Source organism: Calonectris borealis, chromosome Z (genome assembly GCF_964195595.1).
Source record: "Calonectris borealis chromosome Z, bCalBor7.hap1.2, whole genome shotgun sequence".
In the NCBI taxonomy this organism is placed as follows: Eukaryota; Metazoa; Chordata; class Aves; order Procellariiformes; family Procellariidae; genus Calonectris; species Calonectris borealis.
The window spans coordinates 24,654,871-24,676,924 of NC_134352.1; the positions used below are offsets into that span (position 1 = coordinate 24,654,871).

At 38.1% G+C, this 22,054-nt stretch overlaps 1 protein-coding gene across 4 annotated transcripts in view; it reads right to left on the reverse strand.

The window, feature by feature from the left end:
* The window catches only part of FER (FER tyrosine kinase), a 181,684-nt gene that overhangs the window by 50,347 nt on the left and 109,283 nt on the right, over window positions 1-22,054 (reverse strand). For 3 of the 4 annotated variants that reach the window (XR_012670947.1, XM_075137198.1, XM_075137197.1), the window contains 3 exons: window positions 20,386-20,442; window positions 17,212-17,327; window positions 15,504-15,598 (listed from right to left, as the gene is read on the reverse strand). Coding sequence is in view for 3 of the 4 variants with exons in the window: in XM_075137198.1 (XP_074993299.1) it covers window positions 15,504-15,598; window positions 17,212-17,327; window positions 20,386-20,442 (268 nt within the window). In the remaining variant the exon portion in view is untranslated. Of the gene's footprint in view, window positions 1-15,503; window positions 15,599-15,676; window positions 17,068-17,211; window positions 17,328-20,385; window positions 20,443-22,054 lie in introns of those variants that run through there. The other variant, XM_075137199.1, reaches the window with a different exon arrangement.

A 22,054-nucleotide genomic window follows, 5' to 3' on the forward strand; every position in this document is an offset into this window, starting at 1 on the left:
ATTATATGTGCTATTTCACTTCCTTTTAATGGGATGACAGACTACAGACATACGGTATTCAAAAAGAGGAAAATAACGGACAATGGTCAGCAATCTTGCCTTAGATTTAAGGTGGATCAAATAAGCTAGAGTGTGAAGCCAGTGATCCTACCACGTTAACTACTTATTCCCAAATGGCGTAAAAGCCAAATCTGTCATCATCTGTCAAGAAGAAACCAGAAATCATAGCGAGACATCAACAGCCAGCATCCCTTGTCTTCTGTGCTGCACAAAATAATCCTGCCCAGACTACTTCGACTCTATGTTTTGGTATTGTGGCGATGAGGATTTAGGACTATGAGTGGGTAGATACAACCTACTTCAGAAATTAACTAAAAGGAAAACCATCTTCCCTCAGGAAGTCTTCAATTCAGTTTTGTTTCATTAATTAATTAATTAATTAATTAATCCTGTAACTGGATTATGCGTTGAAAACAATAATCACTAGCCTTGTAAGCGATTCCAGATTAGAAAGTAGTGATAGCCCATGTGAAACAGAATATACATAAAGAATAGTGGTTTTTTAATCTAAAGAAAAACAATGACCATTTTTTAAATGCAGACACATTAAATAATAAATATTTTTCCTTAGAAGTTGTTCTAGGTAAAGCAAAAATAATAATATGAAGGAATACCAATAACCAAAACTAAAGAAGTAGGACGCATACAGAAGTTCTGGCAGCTACCAAAACACTTTGCTGATTTTTTATATTTGCTTGGTTTTATTCAGTTTTCAAACAGATTTTCTAGTTTCATCTACTTCCTGATTTGTTTTTGTACAAATTTGATACAAAATATAACATCATCAAAGTCTAAAATATTTGAAAAGATAAAAATCAAACTCTAGTCTCAAATGTTACAATAAAAGAAGAGTGTATAGTGAGGCTTTGGTCTTGTTTTATCAAATAGAGAAGCTCTGAACCGAAAAGAATTTTTAATCACCACCACCCACGCCCCAACAAAGGAATCTCACTGTTCCCCCTCTTCGCTTAATATCCTCACAGCTGGATACCATGCAGCAAATAGGAAGGCAGAGGCACATGTGAATGTTCAAGACTAAGAGGGGAAGGGAGGAAGATGAAATGGGGTCTGTATGTGCATGTACGTGTGTACTACAAGACGGCTGCGGGGGGAGGGTGAAGTTGGGCATATATGGAGAGAAGGAATCCACAGTGTCTGGTTCATAGGGTTACATGCCCAACAAGAGAGAAGGTGGCAGAGGCAGAAGCACGGCAGGTTGCAGAGAAGTGACAAAGAAAAATGAAAGCTGGAAGTTTAGCTGAGTAGAAGAGGAAAGGATAAAGTAAGAGAGAGAAAAAAACTAGAGAAACAGACAGGGCTCATATTTGTGTGAAGAGAAACTGTAGAGTAGACAGAAAGTGGCTTTAGCAACAGCTGGGTATTGAACCAGATAACTTATCTGACTAAAGCCTATCTTCCAGAGAAAAAAAGAATTGAATAGAAAATAAAGCCAGACAGTCACTATCACTGTTAAAAATCTGCATGCTACCTCTAATTTGAATTTGTCTAGAACTTGACTGATCTTTTTTTTTTCTTGCATTGATTTTTGACAGCATGCAGTACAGATTCAGGATGTGACTGCAAGATAGGACACAGATCTGAAATTTGCTGGCAGAAGTCAGCTACTGGGGATGCACAATACCACCAATGGGTCAGATCATGCAAAACTTTATTAAAGTTTTCATAGAATCGTAGAATGGTTTGGGTTAGAAGGGACCTTAAAGATCATCTAGTTCCAAATCCCCTGCCACGGTCAGCAACCTTCCAATAGACCAGGTTGCTCAAAGCCCCATCCAACCTGGCCTTGAACACTTCCAGGGAGGGGGCATCTACAACTTCTCTTGGCAACCTGTTCCAGTGCCTCACCACCCTCATAGTGAAGAATTTCTTCCTTATATCTAATCTAAATCTACACTCTCTCAGTTTAAAGCCATCACCGCTTGTCCTATCACTACAGGCCATTGTAAAAAGTCCCTCTCCAGCTTTCTTTTAGGTCCCGTTCAGGTACTGGAAGGCTGCTGTAAGATCTCCGTGAAGCCTTCTCTTCTCCAGGCTGAACAACCCCAACTCTCTCAGCCTGTCTTCATAGGAGAGGTGCTCCAGCCCCCTGATCATCTTCACGGCCCTCCTCTGGACACTCCAACAAGTCCATGTCCTTCTTATGTTGGGGGCCTCAGAACTGAACGCAGTACTCCAAGTGGGAGCGGAGTAGAGGGGAAGAATCACTTCCCTCGACCTGCTGGCCCAGGATGACACCTGGATACGGTTGGGTCTCCGCGCTGCAAGTGCACATTGCCAGGTCATGTTGAGCTTCTCATCAACCAACAACCTCAAGTCCTTCTCCTCGGGGCTGCTCTCAACCCATTCTCCACTCAGCCTGTATTTGTGCTTGGGATTGCCCTGACCCTTGTGCAGGACCTTGCACTTGGCCTTGTTGAACTTCATGAGGTTCACATGGGCCCACCACTCAAGCCTGTCAAGGTCCCTCTGGGTGGCATCCCTTCCCTCCAGCATGTCGACTGCACCACACAGCTTGGTGTCGTCGGCAGACTTGCTGAGGGTGCACTCAATCCCACTGTCCATGTCCTTGACAAAGATGTTAAACAGCGCCGGTCCCAATACCAACCCCTGAGGAACACCACTCATCACTGATCTCCACTTGGACATCGAGCCATTGACCACAACTCTTTGAGTGTGACCATCCAGCCTATTCCTTATCCACCGAGTAGTCCACTCGTCAAATCCATGTCTCTCCAATTTAGAGACAAGGATGTTGTGCGGGACAGTGTCAAATACTTTGCACAAGTCCAGGTAGATGATGTCAGTTGCTCTTCCCTTATCCACCAACGCTGTAACCCCGTTGTAGAAGGCCACCAAATTTGTCAGGCACGATTTGCCATTAAGTGAAACCATATTGGCTGTCACCAATCACCTCCTTATTTTCCATATGCCTTAGCATAGCTTCCAGGAGGACCTGCTCCATGATCTTCCCAGGCACAAAGGTGAGACTGACTGGCTTGTAGTTCCCCAGGTCTTCCTTTTTTCCCTTTTTAAAGATGGGGGTTATGTTTCCCCTTTTCCAGTCAATGGGAACTTCACCAGACTGCCACGACTTCTCAAATATGATGGATAGTGGCTTAGCAACTTCATCTGCCAGTTCCCTCAACACCCATGGATGCATTTCATCAGGTCCCATGGACTTGTGCACCTTCACGTTCCTTAGATGCTCTCAAACCTATCTTCTCATACAGTGGGAGGCTCTTCATTCTCCCAGTCCCTGCCTTTGCCTTCTGCAACTTGGCAGTGTGGCTCCAGCACTTGCCGGTGAAGACTGAGGCAAAAAAGTCATTGAGTACCTCTACCTTCTCCATATCCCGGGTAACCAGGTCTCCCGTTTCCTTCTGGAGAGGGCCCACATTTTCCCTAGTCTTTCATTTATCATCTATGTACCTATAGAAGCTTCTCCAGTTGCCCTTGACATCCCTGGACAGATGTAATTCTACCAGGGCTTTAGCTTTCCTAACCTTATCCCTGGCTGCTTGGACAATTTCTCTGTATTCCTCCCAGGTTACTTGTCCTTGCTTCCATCCTCTGTAGGCTTCCTTTTTGTACATCATATCAGTAAATAAATTATACATACCACATTCTCAGCACCCACACTTTGGTTATAAATGGACTTGTTGGCTTCAGTGCAACTAACAGCAGAAATACATGGAGTCGGCTGTGATTTGGTGCTATAGCCTGAAGTATCACTACATACAGAAAATACGAGTAATTCCACAAAAGTCAGTTAAGATTCAGTAGGTTGTACCAGCTCTACCTGGATCCAGTGAGCACCAGCTACACTGGATCTGTAGGTATGTCTCCAGTTTATGCCGTGTAGCCCTCTTTTCCAACAAAGACCAAAAAGACGGCTTGCTAGGTCAGGCAGAATACCGGGCTTTGCAAATGCTTCTGACCTAATATGGCCTGTGGCAGTAAAAAGTGCTGTAACATGCAGAAAGTAGCAATGGAGTCACCTTAATTTCAGAAGAGATGTAGTGAGTAAACCAAGCTGGACCAAAGCCAAGTGCAGGTAGGATAGCATGAACAGGGTGCAGAAGTAATCCCAGAGCTTGGGTTAAGAATGGCTTATCAGATCCTGTTACAGGCACTACAGAAATGGCTATGCTCTTTCTGAACGTGCCTGGGAGCCAGTGTAGCTGAAATCAAGCAGTGCTGCACCTGAGGTAATAAAACCTGTCACCTCTGAATTGTTTATGCATCAATTGCATAGGCAATTTGCATCCCAAATGATTCAGTACAAATCTGAACAGGTTACCTTATCCAATTGCAAATATCGATGTTATGACCTTGCTGAACTCCACCTTGAAAGCTAGCTATGTATGTCTAGATATAAGCTGAACATAGTTGAAACCTAATTCAGACAACCTGCCCGTACTATCAGATTAGTGGATGTTTTCATAGCTGTTTATATGTACAAGCGTAGCTCAACCTGTTTCCAGCTGCAAGTGTTCAGCAAATCTGCTCTAATGTGTGTCAGCATAAGTCTAACTAAAACAAGGAACACAAACTCTGTGTCCAGTTTTTGCAAACGCGTATCTATTAAAAAATAGAAATTCTATGGTGGTATCAGAAATGCACACTAGTATTCCAGAGAAATGTCGACAATGCATTTAGTATTAGAGTGAAAAATGTCCAGAAATGCCCACTGGGGAGGGGGTGTTGGAATCACACTCGGAGCAGATCACTGACAGAATAGACTAAGTAAGGCCTATGGCCACAGAATGGATTTGGAGACAAGAAACAACTCCTGGAAAACTGTTCAGAACTGTATGAGGAAAGGAGATCTAGTTTTCATAATATCATAATATAATGTAACATATAATATACTCATAATGTATTGTATTATCATAATATATATGCTAAGGAAGCTAAATTAACACTCAACAGACAAGCCAGATTCCTGAATTGCCTATTTTTGAATGCCTGACTTAGCAAACAGAAAATTCTTTCAAAATATTTCTGGGGATGTAATTTTAACTATGTTGATTATAAAAATATTTAAATATATAGAAACCTGAAAGAGAAAGCAGGCTATCAGCTTGTGATTAAACAGTCCAACAGCTGAAAGGAGTAGGTCACAAAAAATGTGATTACAAGCTTCCTTCTACTACCTTGAATCAACCATTGGAACTTATAAAGATGTTTGCATCTACTGTCAATCAGACAAATCCTTCCAGAGAGAGCTGGTGCAGGTGTGATGACGGTGCTTATCTTGACAACCTGTGCAAACTCTTTTTGCTGGAGGGACAGAGGCACCTTTGAAGGTTCTACAAGATAAACTGTTGACATAGTTGCATGAAGCGGTAACTGCACCACAAGATTACACATCTATCTTCCAAATGCAGTTCACAAACATGCAAAGTTCCTGCCTCTAAATTAAATTCTCCTTTCAGGGCAAGCTAAAATTCAAGTAAATTGAAATGAACATAAAGAAGGAGAAGAAAGAATTTTGTGGCTTGAGATTGCTTTTTGCATCTTACAGATCACATTTGATTTTGATTTGTTTTTCCCCTAAACCTAGGGAGAGAAAAAAAACATTCAAAGTTTAAAGGGACTCCTGCAATTTGTTTCTGATTACATGGGAGACTGCATAATAAATTAAGAGCAGATGAAAACAGAAGTTAAGTGATCCTGAGTGTTTCAGTGAATTAAGATCCCTTATTCTCAAAGCAGAAATACCATAATAAGGTCCATGATCACGAAGAGAGAAGTTGGGACCAGGAAGATAATAGTGAGGAAGGGTGAAAAAGAAGGGTATTCTAGTTTCTTCTTTTCCTGGTTTTTTTTTTTTTTTTTCCTGTGAAAAGACGCTGCGTTCACTCTGAAAGGAGAAAAGAACAGGAAGCACGTTTTGTCAACCCCTTCACCATTTTTCTGATAATCTTCTCTACACCCCATCAAAATCCAGTATCCATTTTTCTGGACTCTGGCCAGCTTACAGACAATGCTAGCAATATTCCAGGCAGTCTCTCTGATCATCATCTAAATTTGCTATAACTGAGCTGTTATGAAAACTCCTTATGCCCTGTGCATCCATAAGAGATGCTGGCAAATTGTTCTTTTCCTGTTCTGAATATCAAAGCAGCTCCTCATAATTACTTCTCTTTCTTCAGTTTTAAGGTCAACAACGCAGGATAAAACACAAGAAACCCACCGGGAAAACAAGCACAGAGCAAAGAAAAATGAATAAATTAACCTACAAAATATGAGTAAAATGCTCAATTTTTTAGATTGATGTGGCATCACAAAAAAGTTACATAGTTTCTTATACAATATTATAAACCATACTTTTACACAAAGTTCTGCTGTTCCTCATATTGGAAACCATCCCTGACAAAGGCTTATCTACATTAGGCAATTCCTGCGTTGAGGGCTACGGACTGCTTTCAAAGTCTCAAATATGCAGCAACCCTCACTGAACAATTTTAAGACTAGTATCCCACCTTTACTACATTACTTTTCAGTCAGGTTAGTCAAGTCCATATGACAATACAAACTCAAGGCTCTATACTAACATCATGCAGAGTGCAGAGTAGAAATTAGAAAGGCAAAAGCCCAGCTAGAATTCAACTTGGCCACTGTCGTGAGAGACAACAAAAAATGCTTTTACAAGTATATTAAATGTTTTTACAAGTATATTAATGACAAAAGGAGAGCCAAGGAGAATCTCCATCCTCTATTGGATGCGGGGGGGAACGTTGCCACCAAGGACGAGGATAAGGCTGAGGTACTTAACGTCTTCTTTGCCTCAGTCTTTAATAGTCAGAGCAGTTATCCTCAGGGTACTCAGCCCCCTGAGCTGGAAGACAAGGACGGCGAGCAGGATAAACCCCCCATAATCCAAGAGGAAGCAGTTAATGACCTGCTATGCCACCTGGACGCTCACAAGTCTATGGGGCCGGATGGGATCCACCCGAGGGTACTGAGGGAGCTGGCGGAGGAGCTTGCCAAGCCGCTCTCCATCATTTACCAGCAGTCCTGGTTAACTGGGGAGGTCCCGGACGACTGGAGGCTTGCCAATGTGACGCCCATCTACAAGAAGGGCTGGAAGGAGGATCCAGGGAACTACAGGTCTGACAGCCTGACCTCGGTGCCAGGGAAGATCATGGAGCGGTTCGTTTTGAGGGCGCTCACGAGCCGTGTCCGGGACAACCAGGGGATCAGGCCCAGCCAGCACGGGTTCATGGAAGGCAGGTCCTGCTTGACCAACCTGATCTCCTTCTATGACCAGGTGACCCGCCTAGTGGATGAGGGAAAGGCTGTGGATGCGGTCTTCACTAAAGCCTTTGACACTGTCTCCCACAACATTCTCCTAGAGAAGCTGGCGGCTCACGGCTTAGACAGGTGCATTCTTTGCTGGTTAAAAAACTGGCTGCACGGCCAAGCCCAGAGAGTTGTGGTGAACGGAGTTAAATCCAGTTGGCGGCCGGTCACGAGCGGTGTTCCCCAGGGCTCAGTACTGGGGCCGGTCTTGTTCAATATCTTTATCAACGATCTGGACGAGGGGATCGAGTGCTCCCTCAGTAAGTTTGCAGACGACACCAAGCTGGGCGGGAGTGTTGATCTGCTCAAGGGTAGGAAGGCTCTGCAGAGGGACCTGGACAGGCTGGATCAATGGGCTGAGGCCAATTATATGAGGTTTAACAAGTCCAAGTGCCGAGTCCTGCGCTTTGGCCATAACAACCCCATGCAACGTTGCAGGCTTGGGGAAGAGTGGCTGGAAAGTTGCCCAGAGGAAAAGGACCTGGGGGTGCTGGTTGACAGCCGGCTGAACATGAGCCAGCAGTGTGCCCAGGTGGCCAAGAAGGCCAGTGGCATCCTGGCCTGTATCAGAAACAGTGTGGCCAGCAGGAGTAGGGAAGTGATCGTGTCCCTGTACTCGGCACTGGTGAGGCCGCACCTCAAATATTGCGTTCAGTTTTGGGCCCCTCACTACAAGAAGGACATCGAGGTGCTGGAGCATGTCCAGAGGAGGGCAACGAAGCTGGTGAAGGGCCTGCAGCACAAGTCTTATGGGGAGCGGCTGAGGGAACTGGGGTTGTTTAGTCTGGAGAAGAGGAGGCTGAGGGGAGACCTCATCGCGCTCTACAACTACCTGAAAGGAGGTTGTAGTGAGGTGGGTGTCGGTCTCTTCTGCCAAGTAACCAGCGATAGGACAAGAGGAAATGGCCTCAAGTTGCGCCAAGGGAGGTTTAGACCGGACATTAGGAGAAATTTCTTTACTGAAAGAGTGGTCAGGCCTTGGAACAGGCTGCTCAGGGAAGTGGTTGAGTCACCATCCCTGGAAGCATTTAAAAGACGTGTAGATGACGCACTTAGGGACATGGTGTAGTGGGTTTGGTGGTGCTGGGTTGACGGTTGGACTCGATGATCTTAGAGGTCTTTTCCAATCTTAATGATTCTATGATTCTATGATCAAGTGTTTGGCAAATCTCCACATATGGGGTTTCTTTTCCCGAAATTCATTAGGAATTCTCACTTTAATTTCTTCTGTCTTTCTTAGGATAAACTGAGTACTTAAAATGTATCACTATAGATTACTAAAAAGTTACTGTATTAAGTTATGAAATAATGCAGTATTCATATTTTTAAATCAGAAGATATCTGAAAAAAACTTCATCAAATACCAACTTTGCAAAAATCTTATCAAACCATCTTAGCCGACATTTCATTATAAAGCAGTAAGAAAAAAAGGAAGAATATTACAAAGAAAATAACTTATAGCAACGTATATGATTATCAGAATTCTTCATAATACTAACAGGTTCCAATAGTTTAATTTTTCTAAGCAGAATTTTTAAAAGGTATGAAAACCCTGGGCAGTATACATCAACTTGAGAGTTGTACTCTGCTTTTCCTGGAGCTGATCTGAATAATTTCTGCTCCTTCAACAGGATTTAAAATTCGCTGCATGATATTGCAATTACTGTAAGATTTATTTCATTGTATTGTAAAATAAAACATGGCTTTTTGGCATGGAGTTCTCATTAGCTATGTGCTAACACAGCGTCTGAAATCTGCTCTTGAGCAGTGGAGACAGAAGAAGGAACTGGCATTCAAATACTGGTTTTCTCTATTCAATAGCCTCACGGGAGTCAGAATCAGTAGGGAGACTTTACCCACTGTATTCTCCCCAGGTATTGCTGCAAGGTAAAGCTCGGGGTCATAAACCAACTTTACAGGCTCCTTATCTTAACAGCTTGCTATAAAACACAGTCTTCCACTGGATGCATCCCACTTACTGTGCATATGCTATGCAGATGATCAGCAAATGCTCAACAAATTAGATGGTGTGGCTCACTGTGCAGAGAACTCCACAAGAAATTACACTGATTCTGGATCTCACATCATGTGCTCTCTGGCTCAAGACACACACCACGTGCCAGGGAGCTGAGATTACTTGAGTCTCTGTATCTAGAAACCAGCACATCTGACTTATCACGTAAGTGCAGAGGGCAAGCGTATATACGTTGTTCAGGCCCAGGCCCATCCTAAATAAAGAATCCACGCAGAATGTGAAGAGTAGAAGCTAGCAATATGAAATCGGAAAATATGAGCAAAGGTAACTGCACAGCAAAAGAGAAATAGAAGTTCAACTTCTATTAGGAACACAAAATGCATGTAAAAATCAGGATATCAATGTATGGGTGTTGCGCTCCTCAAATTTTCTTTCTTTAACAGTCTTAATATTTTCACACTGGTAACTACAGGTGTTATAAAGAAAGAGTCATAACTACCAAACAAGAAGAGGAAATCTCTATGAGAAGTTCTCCATTAACAAATGTTGGAATGCAAAGATAATTTCCAAATACAGTTGTTTTCTCAGTTCTTAGTCTACTAAAAAATTCACAGAAAAAAACTATGCCACTGTAAAATTCAGGTTAATTTTTATCACACGGTATTTGAGAAGTTACACAGCAACTTCAGCATTGGGCCCTTGTAAGGATATGGGCAGTAGTTCTTTTTAGTTAATATTTCAATGTCATTTTGGTAAAAAAGAATAAAATTAATTATTTGCAAAATGCTTTAAAGGTTACAAATGTATTCATTATGCAATTACAAATCAACATTTTAAAACCATCTGCTTTGCTAAATTGCTTTTTCACAGCAGCTAGCTAGCATAACTTCAGCCTGCAAACAGGATTTTTTTAGAGATCTCTGTTAACTTACAAATATATAAAATGTTGTTGTGTTTAACCCGGCAGGCAGCAAAACGCCACACAGCCGCTCGCTCACTTCCCACCCCCCCCCAGTGGGATGGGTGAGAGAATCAAAAAAAAGACTAAAATTCATGGACTGAGATAAAAACAGTTTAATAGAACAGAAACGGAAGGGAAAATGATAATAATAATGATAGAATATACAAAATCAGTGATGCACAATGCAATTGTTCACCACTTGCCGAACAATGCCCAAAACAGCAATCACTACTTCCTGGACCACGCCTCTTATTTATATACTGAGCATGATGTCATATGGTATGGAATATCCCATGGGCCAGCTGTCCCAGCTATGCTCCCTCCCAGTCTCTTGTGCACTTGGCAGAGCATGGGAAGCTGAAAAGTCCTTGACTAGCGGGTACTTAGCAACAACTGAAAACATCAGTGTGTTGTCAACAATCTTCTCATACTAAATCCGAAACACAGCACTGGGAAGAAATTTAACTCTCAGCCGAAACCATGACAAATATTTATAAGAAAAAATATTAAGGACTCATTGACTCAATTTCAGTGGCTATACTGGCAATTTTGGGAAGGTGAGGGAAGAAAAGGGAGAACAATTTGCTTGGGATTTCAAAAGTAATTAATTTTATTTTTTGGTAACTCTCATCGTAAATTCCCAAATGGCAGTTTTATGTCACATCTCTTCTATACATGTAACTTTCCATGTACATATGAAGGAGATTGTTGTTGCTACATGTATTTTAGCTTCTGTTTATATATGACAGGTAACATTTTAATTAGTTTATTTTTTTATCACAATTAGAAGAATAGCTTTTAGAAAGCAATAATAAGTCTAAATTATGCAATAAATAAATACTGTCCTACACAAACTAGAAGCACATACCTCCCAAATAATGTTCCTTACAATACTGATTGGGGGTTTCTTATTAGTTTCTTAAAAGATCAGGAAGAAGCTGATTAGCAAAGTATGCCTTAAAACCCAAGACACTGCTTTTAGTCTCCATTTTAATAAAGTTAATCACACATACAAATATAATAATCTAATATAACCTAATTGAATAAAGGCAGAAAATTTCAATAGGTCAAAGATTCCATGAGTGCTCTTGTACTAAAGCCAGTACTCAAGAATTATAAACAATCTAAGTCTTCATGAATGAAATGGTTCTTAAAACAGCTTGCTGTATAATTTTGAAGACAAATCCAGTGATATATAAAACAAATACAGTGTTGCATATTAAGCAGTACTAGAGGCTACCAAGCCCACACATTTTCCAGCTGCTGAGAAAATCAACAAAGAGGTAAAATTGCCCAAAAGCTGTTATCATCCCAACAATTTGAAATTCTCTCCAGCCATGGCTGAATAACATGAACTCAAGATTCCAAAAATAAATCAAGAGCAACCCATAAACTGAACAGTATGTTTTGGCAAAGAAAAAACTCTCATATTACCAAAGATGATCCAAAGCTGAGTTATTAAAATTGAAACATTATCTAGCCATGAAGTTTATTTAAATACAAGCATCTTAGCATTCACTATATAACTCCATTGTTAAAGGAAGTACCATGTAATATCTTGTCAGGAGGAAAATGAAGATAGGGCTGAGATACCTTTCAGCAAATTCTGTTGTCTTGAATGGCTACAGAAAAATTCACAACAGATTTGTGGAGCTCACTCCACTCCCAAGCTAGTAGAACCTGCTATTTCCAAAGATCTGAATTATACAATAAATAAATACTGTCCTACACAAAATAGATGCACATACCTCCCAAATAATGCTCTTCAGAATACTGATCAGGGGTTTCTTATTACTAGATAGTCACCACAACTTACTGAGATTTTTATCTGTGCTGTGTCACAAAGAATAAAAAACAGGTGGCAGAATATGCTGTTCTGTATTCAAAGAAACTATTTATTATACCTCTTTACTCAGGCAATAGTACCAGCTGCTTACCTGGAAAACAGGAGAACTCTTTAAAAAAATATTCCAGTACCTTTTCTCCTATATTAAAGTGCATGTTGCCCAATATATGTTGTTTAAAATGTAAGAAAGAAGCTTATCTTGTGATGGTCACTGGGCATATTTTATTAGAAACTGTAAAACACATCTGTGTTAAAATGTTTGTTATGATCTCTGAGTCCCCAGAAGAAATTATCTTTCACCAGTTTATTGGACTCTTAACTTGATATAAGAATCATGCACAGCTTAATTTTTAAAAATCATTAAGACTCTTACTCCTATGTTTTCAGTCTAGTGGATAAAGCATCCTAAGTCCACATCATCATCAATGGTACCACCATAAAAATATGGTTACAGTAACAAAAAAAAACAAGTTCTGTCTTTTCAGGCCTTCTCCTTTCTCAATTTAAAGGACTGTTTTTTCATTAGATGTTGTCTGAGAAGCTAGAAGGACTGGAGTAACCTCATCCCAACCAAATCTAGAAAGAGATGCCACATTCTGCTTACAGGTTGTTCCTCCCCTTCCCACCTGGAGAGGTTCCTGCAGAAAGACCTGTAGGACAAGACTGAGAAGAGAAGAGACCTGGCCCCTAACAATTCCACCAACGGCAGGGAGATAGAATGTATTTTTCCACGTATGCATCCCTTAAAGAGAATTTATAGAATACACATATGCATTACACTAAGATATTTCCCCATTTCTTGACAGGTGGTGGATTGCGAAAAAGATAACCAAGTCCTTCCGTACTGGAGTAATCTATGATGGATTGACACTGGGTGGACATATACAGTGAGATCAGTATGACCAACAGCAAGTAAGTGAATAGTAAGTAAATGATGGTTCTTTTTCATTAACATACATAATTTCTCATCTGCCTTTTCACTTTGTATATGTATCTGCAACATGCTCTGCTACCTTATTTATTGTTTCAGTTAATCCTTAATGCATCACCCATCTTGAAATTTCTTTATCAATGGATTCTTGCTTTAGGACACATGTCATTTCTTATGTTAACACACACACACTAAGAAAAGGGTTGTACCTACAAAGGATAATTGTCTTTGACGACTTGCTTTATTTCTCTGTTACCTGTTGGTAACATCTGGGTTATTTTTGCATGTAACAATAGATGCACAGATGCTTAGCTATGCATCTGCCACCTTCTCTGTTGTTTTTACTGATGACTTGATCCAGATGTATAGTTTTTTTAAGGAAAAAGATTTCTCTGCAGAGGCAGCTTATAACCGAATCACTAATAGAGTAGCACCTCTCTACATAAAGTGCTAAGTTTCAAAATAAATTTTTAATACCTGAACAAATTCAGAATCTGAATTGAAATCTGAATCTGGAATGACAAGTAGAATTACCCGCTACTGAGCTATACCATAGCAGTCTCAAAAGACATAGTAAGTCTATAGCCTACATGTAATTGGGATATAAAAACAGTAGAAAAAGTGCAAACAATAAACAGAACTCAGAAAGTACAGGAGAAATTCCACATTTTATGGAGCTATTTCTAATTTTTTCCTCAGAGGAAAATTTGTCAGACATTTATTAATTACACACCTTCTCAGCCATACATTTCTCAGAATACAATTCTAAGCTAAACCATGCCATTTTTACTTATTAAAAAGAATGTCAGAGTTAAACTGCTTAAACAAACACCTTCAAGCATAAACACATTTAAGACAAAACACAGACAAAGCAGACACTGAGAGAGTTGAGTGCTGAGTGCAAGTCAACAAGCCTACCACTATTCTGTTCTTCAAAGGGTAGCATTAAATACCAAGTGAGAGCAGTAATAATTATTATTTTAGGTAATCTCATCCAAACTTGCCATTAGAAAACAGAAAACCAGTAACATCAAAATCACTGCTTCTCCCAACTGATCTAAGCAAGTATTTTGTCTTTCCTCTGCCAGCTTCTTCAGACTTGGCATCCTTATCGTTTCTAGCTGATTGGGTCCGTCTCATGGTACGCTAGCCAAGGTTTAAAAGAATGTGGAAAAGTGTGATGGCTTAAACATAGTACACTGTTTATGAGGGCAGGCAAGAATGAAGTAGCCAGAGGATTTACACATCAGCAAAACACGATAAGAATTAAGAATTTTCTTGCAAATTCAAGGCCAGAAGACAGAAGAATTTTTTAATAGACTTGGACTGCAAAATAGGTATGGGAATCAAAGGAAGATTCTCACTAATTCCTCCTCGAATTGTATTAGTATGTTTCAACAACTTGACCTAGGCTCTGAAAACGCTGAACCAGAATGATAAAGGTGTTAAAAGATCAGGATTTATTTTTATCTTCAGAGATGTCTGAAGAAGCTGATGAGCAAAGTATGCCTTAAAACCCAAGACACTGCTTTTAGTCTCCATTTTAATAAAGTTAATCACACATACAAATATAATAATCTAATATAACCTAATTGAATAAAGGCAGAAAATTTCAATAGGTCAAAGATTCCATGAGTGCTCTTGTACTAAAGCCAGTACTCAAGAATTATAAACAATCTAAGTCTTCATGAATGAAATGGTTCTTAAAACAGCTTGCTGTATAATTTTGAAGACAAATCCAGTGATATATAAAACAAATACAGTGTTGCATATTAAGCAGTACTAGAGGCTACCAAGCCCACACATTTTCCAGCTGCTGAGAAAATCAACAAAGAGGTAAAATTGCCCAAAAGCTGTTATCATCCCAACAATTTGAAATTCTCTCCAGCCATGGCTGAATAACATGAACTCAAGATTCCAAAAATAAATCAAGAGCAACCCATAAACTGAACAGTATGTTTTGGCAAAGAAAAAACTCTCATATTACCATCATTACCATCTCATATTATCATCATTAAAGATGATCCAAAGCTGAGTTATTAAAATTGAAACATTATCTAGCCATGAAGTTTATTTAAATACAAACATCTTAGCATTCACTATATAACTCCATTGTTAAAGGAAGTACCATGTAATATCTTGTCAGGAGGAAAATGAAGATAGAGCTGAGATACCTTTCAGCAAATTCTGTTGTCTTAAATGGCTACAGAAAAATTCACAACAGATTTGTGGAGCTCACTCCACTCCCAAGCTAGTAGAACTGCTATTTCCAAAGATTCGCAACACAGGTGACTTTTGAAATCAGTCATAAGAATGCAGATAAAGACAAATACAATACATTTTACATAATGGAAACAATACCTATGAAAATATGCTACAAAAAAAAAAGGAAAAAAATTACCTGGAACAAGTTCCATAACAATATAAATAGGTTGTCGTTGTGTGCAAACTCCTATAAGTTTTACAATATTAGGATGATCATACTGTTTGAGTATTCTGCAAAACATACAGTTAGTTTATTACATTAATAAACTTTATTGTACAAACTGATTAAATAGTATAGGAAAATATCTTAAACCCTTAATGTTATTTTAATGGAACATGTCATTACATATCATAAAGAAAAAAAAATCAATGTAACAGATCAGTCATCATTCTGTTTGAAACGGAGGGCATACTGACTCGCTAATAAATCAAGATTGAACACTGTATTATTCTTATTGTAATTTTACCATTTGTCTACATAACATTTGTCTGTATTACTGAAAAATGGCTTGACAGGTTTTCAGTTTCTCAAGAACCCTTGTAATTAAATAGCATTTCAGTGGTGGATCAGAAGCTGAGCTACCTCAAAAAAGCACGCACAGCATGCCTCTCCACTTTCCTGCTGCACTTTTCAAATGCACACTCATTGCAATTTTACCTTGGAGACTAATTAATACAGTAAGTTTTAAAAGAATATAAGGACAGCAATTTTAATTTTGGGAATTAAACAAAAACATTTACATCTTCTTGCACAATACTTTAATAAGAACATTTGCAGCCTAAAATGGCATGTTATGATTTGTAAGTGAAATGAAGGGCAAGGAAGAATTCTACAGAGACCTTGCAACTTAAATGTTTCTTCTACTATTTGTTGACTTGAAACACCTCCTCTTTTTCCCTTTTTTCCTAGGATCAAGAGTAAAATACTAACCTATCTGGTACATACATATTTAGTGAAAAATAACACATTTCATTTTCTTTCAGAGTAACACTGCTCCATTAGTGGCAGGCTGCTTAACAAATGAAACACCTCTGCAGTTGCCAAGTTATGAGCTGTTTAAAATTGTTCAATAGATACGGTGACTGATGTTCATTCTCTAAATATAGATAGTATCTTTTACTTTTCTGTATTGATCATGCTAGTTTGGGAGTAAAAATGAAAACATACGAAGCTTCATAGCAAGAGGGAGCTAATTAATTTAAACAACTGTGAAATTATCTCAATACACCCCTCTATCCTGAGGTCTCAGAACCTACCTATCTACATCAGCCTATATTCATTATACTTAGCATATTGTGGCATGAATGTCATTTGAAAAATAAGTATGCAATCACATGCTGCCTGACACAGCATAAAATATCTCTACGGGAGTGAATTGTTCTTACAGAGAAAATTACTAAATGGGGTCTATATGGTAACCTAGCCACATTTGATCAGCTCTATTAGTCATGCATGTAAGGTAGGATTTATGACTGGTATAATCACATTTACATTAGCACCATCTTCCAGTCTTCTTATCCCAATCCTCATGGCACATCTCACAAGAAGTTCTAAATGGAAGCACTTACAATAACAAAATTGTGTTTTATAGGCACAGCGTGTTTTACCAAAGAGCTAGTTTCAGCAAGTGCAGATGCCACTGCATTCACACGTTAAAAATGCCTATGTTTAGTTACCAGGGCAACAGTTGTGGAATGTACTGAAGGAGAGAAAAAAAGGAAGCAGTTTTAATACTGCTTCTTTGAATTTTTCTGAAGGTCGGATTTTGTAAATCCATCTAGTAATAGAACTTGAAAAAAAAACCACAACAAGTATATATTTCAATTAAATTTAGAGAACCTACCTGGCTTCTGACAGAAATTTTATTTTCAATTCCTGAGGAAGATCTTCTTTACAAGTTTTTACAGCAACAGGAGTTTTATCCTTTAATGTTCCCTTATACACCTCACCAAAATTACCCTGAAATCAGAGGAAAAAAAAAATCATTCTAAGTAAACAAAATCTTCACAAATGTCCAGAAAAATAATGCAGACAGCTAATGTAACTCATACAGAACTTTGAAATGTGTTTATGAAACTAAATGAGTTTTTCTTCCAGTATCTGCTCCTAACACAATGCAGTTCACATAGACATAGTACCTCTATTATATGGACATAATGTATGAGTTCTACTTTGATCTTGTTGGTAAGAGAAGAAAATACATTAATTGTGTAATTTTCTCATAAAACCTCTTAGTAACTTCTAAAGCCAACACTGATAGTAGTACTTTTTTTTCTCAGTCTTACTCCTGCACTCTTTCATTTTCACACTATTGTATTTTATCAATAGTTTTTAACTTGCAATCTGTAAGAGACCAAAAGATGATCTGTGAAACTAGGACAAAACACATCAAAATAACACAAACATTCTCACATATACAAGAAAGAAAAAATGCAAAGTAAGAAAAATGAAATATTATATTAATTGTGATTGTAAATTTAAAACCACTGCAAAAAAATGTATTGCCATGTCTGCCCTGAAAAAGTTACATGATCCACAATTTTTTTAAAAGCTAAGTTCAGCACTGCTCTATACAGGCAAGTATGTAAGGCCTCCCATTTGTACAAGACTTTAGAAAGTAGCTCCTTTCATAATCAGATTTTTTAGGTCTTCAACAATATACCCCCAGGGTAAGTTTTTTATTTTTTTAGCTTTCATAGACGAAAACTGAAATAATAAAGACCATAGAATAATCTCCATCAGATGTATTTTTTACTTAAATAAAAACAAAAGGAAAATTAATTAGGTGACAAATTGAAGGAAGAAGGAAATTGCGTGGTATATAACAAAACACTGGTATCAATGAAAAAACCCAAGAGAAGAAAAAAAACCAAACCTGAATGTCTCATACTTTTAGTTAAGTTTTGTATTTCCCAAAGAATAAATACAACTCAATTTTAAATCTACATCTGACAAATTTCCACGATTCCACTTCTGTGTCCTGGTACCTGGGGCTGCATGTAACTTCAACAAACAGCAAAACTCTGCTGAAAATGTTTTCCTTTCTTTCCTGAGTGATGAAGATTTCTTTACATCATGAATATGAATACTGTATTGCCAAAGGAAGAAGACAGAAAACGAAAAAAAGAAACTCATAGATGGAAAACAGTAATGCACTGCTTGTAATAAGGAAAGAAATTTAGGCCTAAACACAGGTTTCCAGTATTATTTTATATATCCTAGGGTGAGTAAGATATAGCTGGCAAGCAAGGCACAGGATTTATGACAGCAATCTGCCCTTCTAAAATAGCACTTCTAGAGGCCAGAACACTACCTCTAATATCAAAAGTGGCAGGAGGTGCCCAAAGGTAGGAAGCTGAATCACTCCCAACACACTTTCCCTCTAGCCTTCTGGTCAGAACTATTTAACAGTGAACGCTGAACCCACCTTAAGGACTACTTAATTATTGAAAATGCTTCTTTTCTTTATTTAAAATATTTAATTATCATTATATATATGATTTTTAATATAACATGTTCCTTTCATATAACTTTCATTTTGTGGGGTATTATAGAATTAATATTGAGTAAATAAACAAACTACTCACTCCTGAGGTGAAGGAAAATCTTTGTCTTTTCTAAAGTTTGCATCCTCTTACGCATTAAGCTTTCTTGATTTTCCTCCTCATCTTTTCCAGGCCACTTAAGATTTTATAGACCCTCAGATTTCTCACTTCCATGGTGAAGAGCGGTAGTTTATACATCATTTTCTCATACGGATGCTGATAGTCCTGTCATTCTTATCTTTTCTAGTTTGACTATATCTTTTTAGAGATGGATGCATAACAGATTCATACAGTGTTCCAAGAAAGTTTTTATCCTGTTCTGTATTTTTTAAAGAACATATCCTTCTATAAACACTTCTAAGCACTGACTTGTCTTTATTGAATGTTAAAAATGCTTTGTGCCAAAAACATGTAATGCACGTGTAAATTTAGTTTACTAAATTAATCAATTTTCAGATTGCTTTAACTGTCTTTACTCATCAAGACTAATTCATACTTATTTTTCAGCAAGACAAAGCTTTTTTAATGCCTGAAACATCTTTATTTTTCTCCCTTGATACCATTCTGTTTAAGAATGTGAAGCTGTCATAGTACCTGCATTTTATCCAGACACAGCTCTATCTACCGGTAGATAATACTTTTTGTCATCTTATGCTACCAAAGAGATTTTATCCTGGGTAACAGAATTTTCTGACAGTATTTAATTCCTCCATTTCTTGAACAGTTTATAAATTATTTTAGTGTGTATCATAGTAAGAAGGCAATTATTGCTTTTATTTATCTCTTCCTCATTTAAGCCTATTCTTCAGGTTTTGGGAAATCTTTTGGAACATAGTGTCCTGAGTGGTACCTGCCACTATCTATGAAGGGGTAAAAGTGCTAAAAATCTAAGTGAGGTACAGGGCTTACCTGATTTTAAAGACTTATAGCTCCTAAGCAGAATTTGTGATATAAACTACATTATAAAAGAATTAATTTAATACATATGCCATTGTGAAGTTACCTAACGTTCAATAAATCATACAAAACCAACAAACACTTGTTTTAACAAATATTGATTTAATAAGCTTATTATATCAAATTTTATACATAAATACATAAATTTTATACATAAACACATAAATCTGTTTATTATGTTTTTATTTATATTTTGCAACAACATATTTTGTAACACTACACAAAGTAAAACAGCCACACCAGGCTTTATAGAAATCTAGTTAGCTTAAAAGCCTTCCAAAAGAGAAAAATACGTATGCTAGTTAAACACTTTCAGCACACACATTATATCATTTACCAGTAAATGTGATTTACATTTGTTTAAAGCACAATGCTGTCTTGTGTATTAAAGTAAAATAATTGATAGAATAATTGCATACCACAGTAATTTAAAAGGTAAGGCAAATAGGAAATGTATAGGTTTAATGATTAATATATACTTATTTAAATGTTATTTAGCTCACTTGATTACTTACTTTGCCCAGTAATTCTCCCAGTGTGACATCTTCATGATTGAGAACCCATTTCTTATCCTATGGAAAGAAAAGGAAAGAAGAATCTTCAGTCTGTACAAATATGTAAGATACAGTTTCTATAAGATACATTTCAGTAGAAATGGAGCTAAAGAAGCATTATATTCAGCCCACTCAAACAAAAGCATGCCAAGAAGTAATAAATCTAAACGTTTATAAAACAGAGTTTAGAAAACTTGCTATACAATAAAATATTGAAATATATCATATAGCAAATCTCTATCAGAAGATTAAGCCTACAACATGACAGTAGGTATGTAGATAGAGCACTATGCACATTTTCACGAAGCTCTGGAAATGATATCTGGCACCCTGTTTTTAACAATTACTTGAATCAAAATCAGATAAGAAAACTTCATTTTAGTATACGAAATAAATTATTGCTAGGATCAAAAAAACATTTTTCTCCTCAGCATACACGAAAAAGAACTCATTTTTCTACTTATTAGCAAGACACATATTTGTATCTCTTCTGTCTTCTGTGGTAGTTGAAATATTACAGGCAACTACTATTGAAAAGACAATATTAACAAATGCCAGTTAAAGTATCTGTTCAGTGGTGATGCAAACACTGCAAATACTCTGCAACAGCCTAAAGACGTATCAAAAACAATTATAAACTTCTTGCCACGTAGACATATTTTAAAAATACTTAGCTGAAGTGTTGAGTAGGATATTTTAAGTCTAACCCATATTTACTATTTTTCCATTTTATTTCTCTGTTAGCATCTCATCTACTTATCACCTTACAAACACTATTACTGCTCCTCATGTCCTAAGCATTCTTTATTGCTAATGAAAAAGGCAAATATCTAAATAAGCGTATGCCAACTCATTAAATCATTTCTCATTAAAGCTCACAGAAAACTAAGCCAAACATGCTGGCTTTGAAATTCACCTAATGTATCAGATTACCAGGTTTTCTGGACTATGGAGGACCTGTAGTGATCTTGACTGGAAGACTGTCGTGCATCGAAGTGTTAGTGATCCACAAAACAGCTATCCGGAGTGCGCCCACGCTTGTGCTGTGCTGCACAACTCCCTTGGCCACAGGATGAACTCAGCCAGCTCATTGCAACAGTGCCCACAGGCAGCTCCTGCTGGGTACCAGCAATTACGCCACCTGCGTGGCCTTGCCTTCATCTACAAGTGCTCCACGACATTCTCACATGAATGTCCTTTCTGTTTGCCAGCAGAAATAATGAACAGAGCTGTTTCCTTGTAAGAAAGTCCTGTTACAGCTTGAATGACCAAAATGTAAGAATCTCTGCTACAAGAAGAACTGCCCAGCATTCTGCACATGGATCAGTGGCCCATTCACTGCTACACCACCCGGGGCTCCCACCGTCTAAAGGGATGCAAGATTGTCTATACTATTCTCTCCTTACAGTGTTAGCTCTAATAGATAGTATTTTAAATGATACCTTACAGACTCTCAGTGCCTTTCTTACTAGGATTATAATAGCACCTCCTGATGCAAAATGGGATCTTTCCAATGTGTATAAATACCTGATGGCAGAGAATGAAGAAAAGGGAGCCAGACTCTTCTCAGTGGTGCTCAGTGACAGGACAAGAGGCAATGGACACAAATTAGAAAACACGAAATTCATTC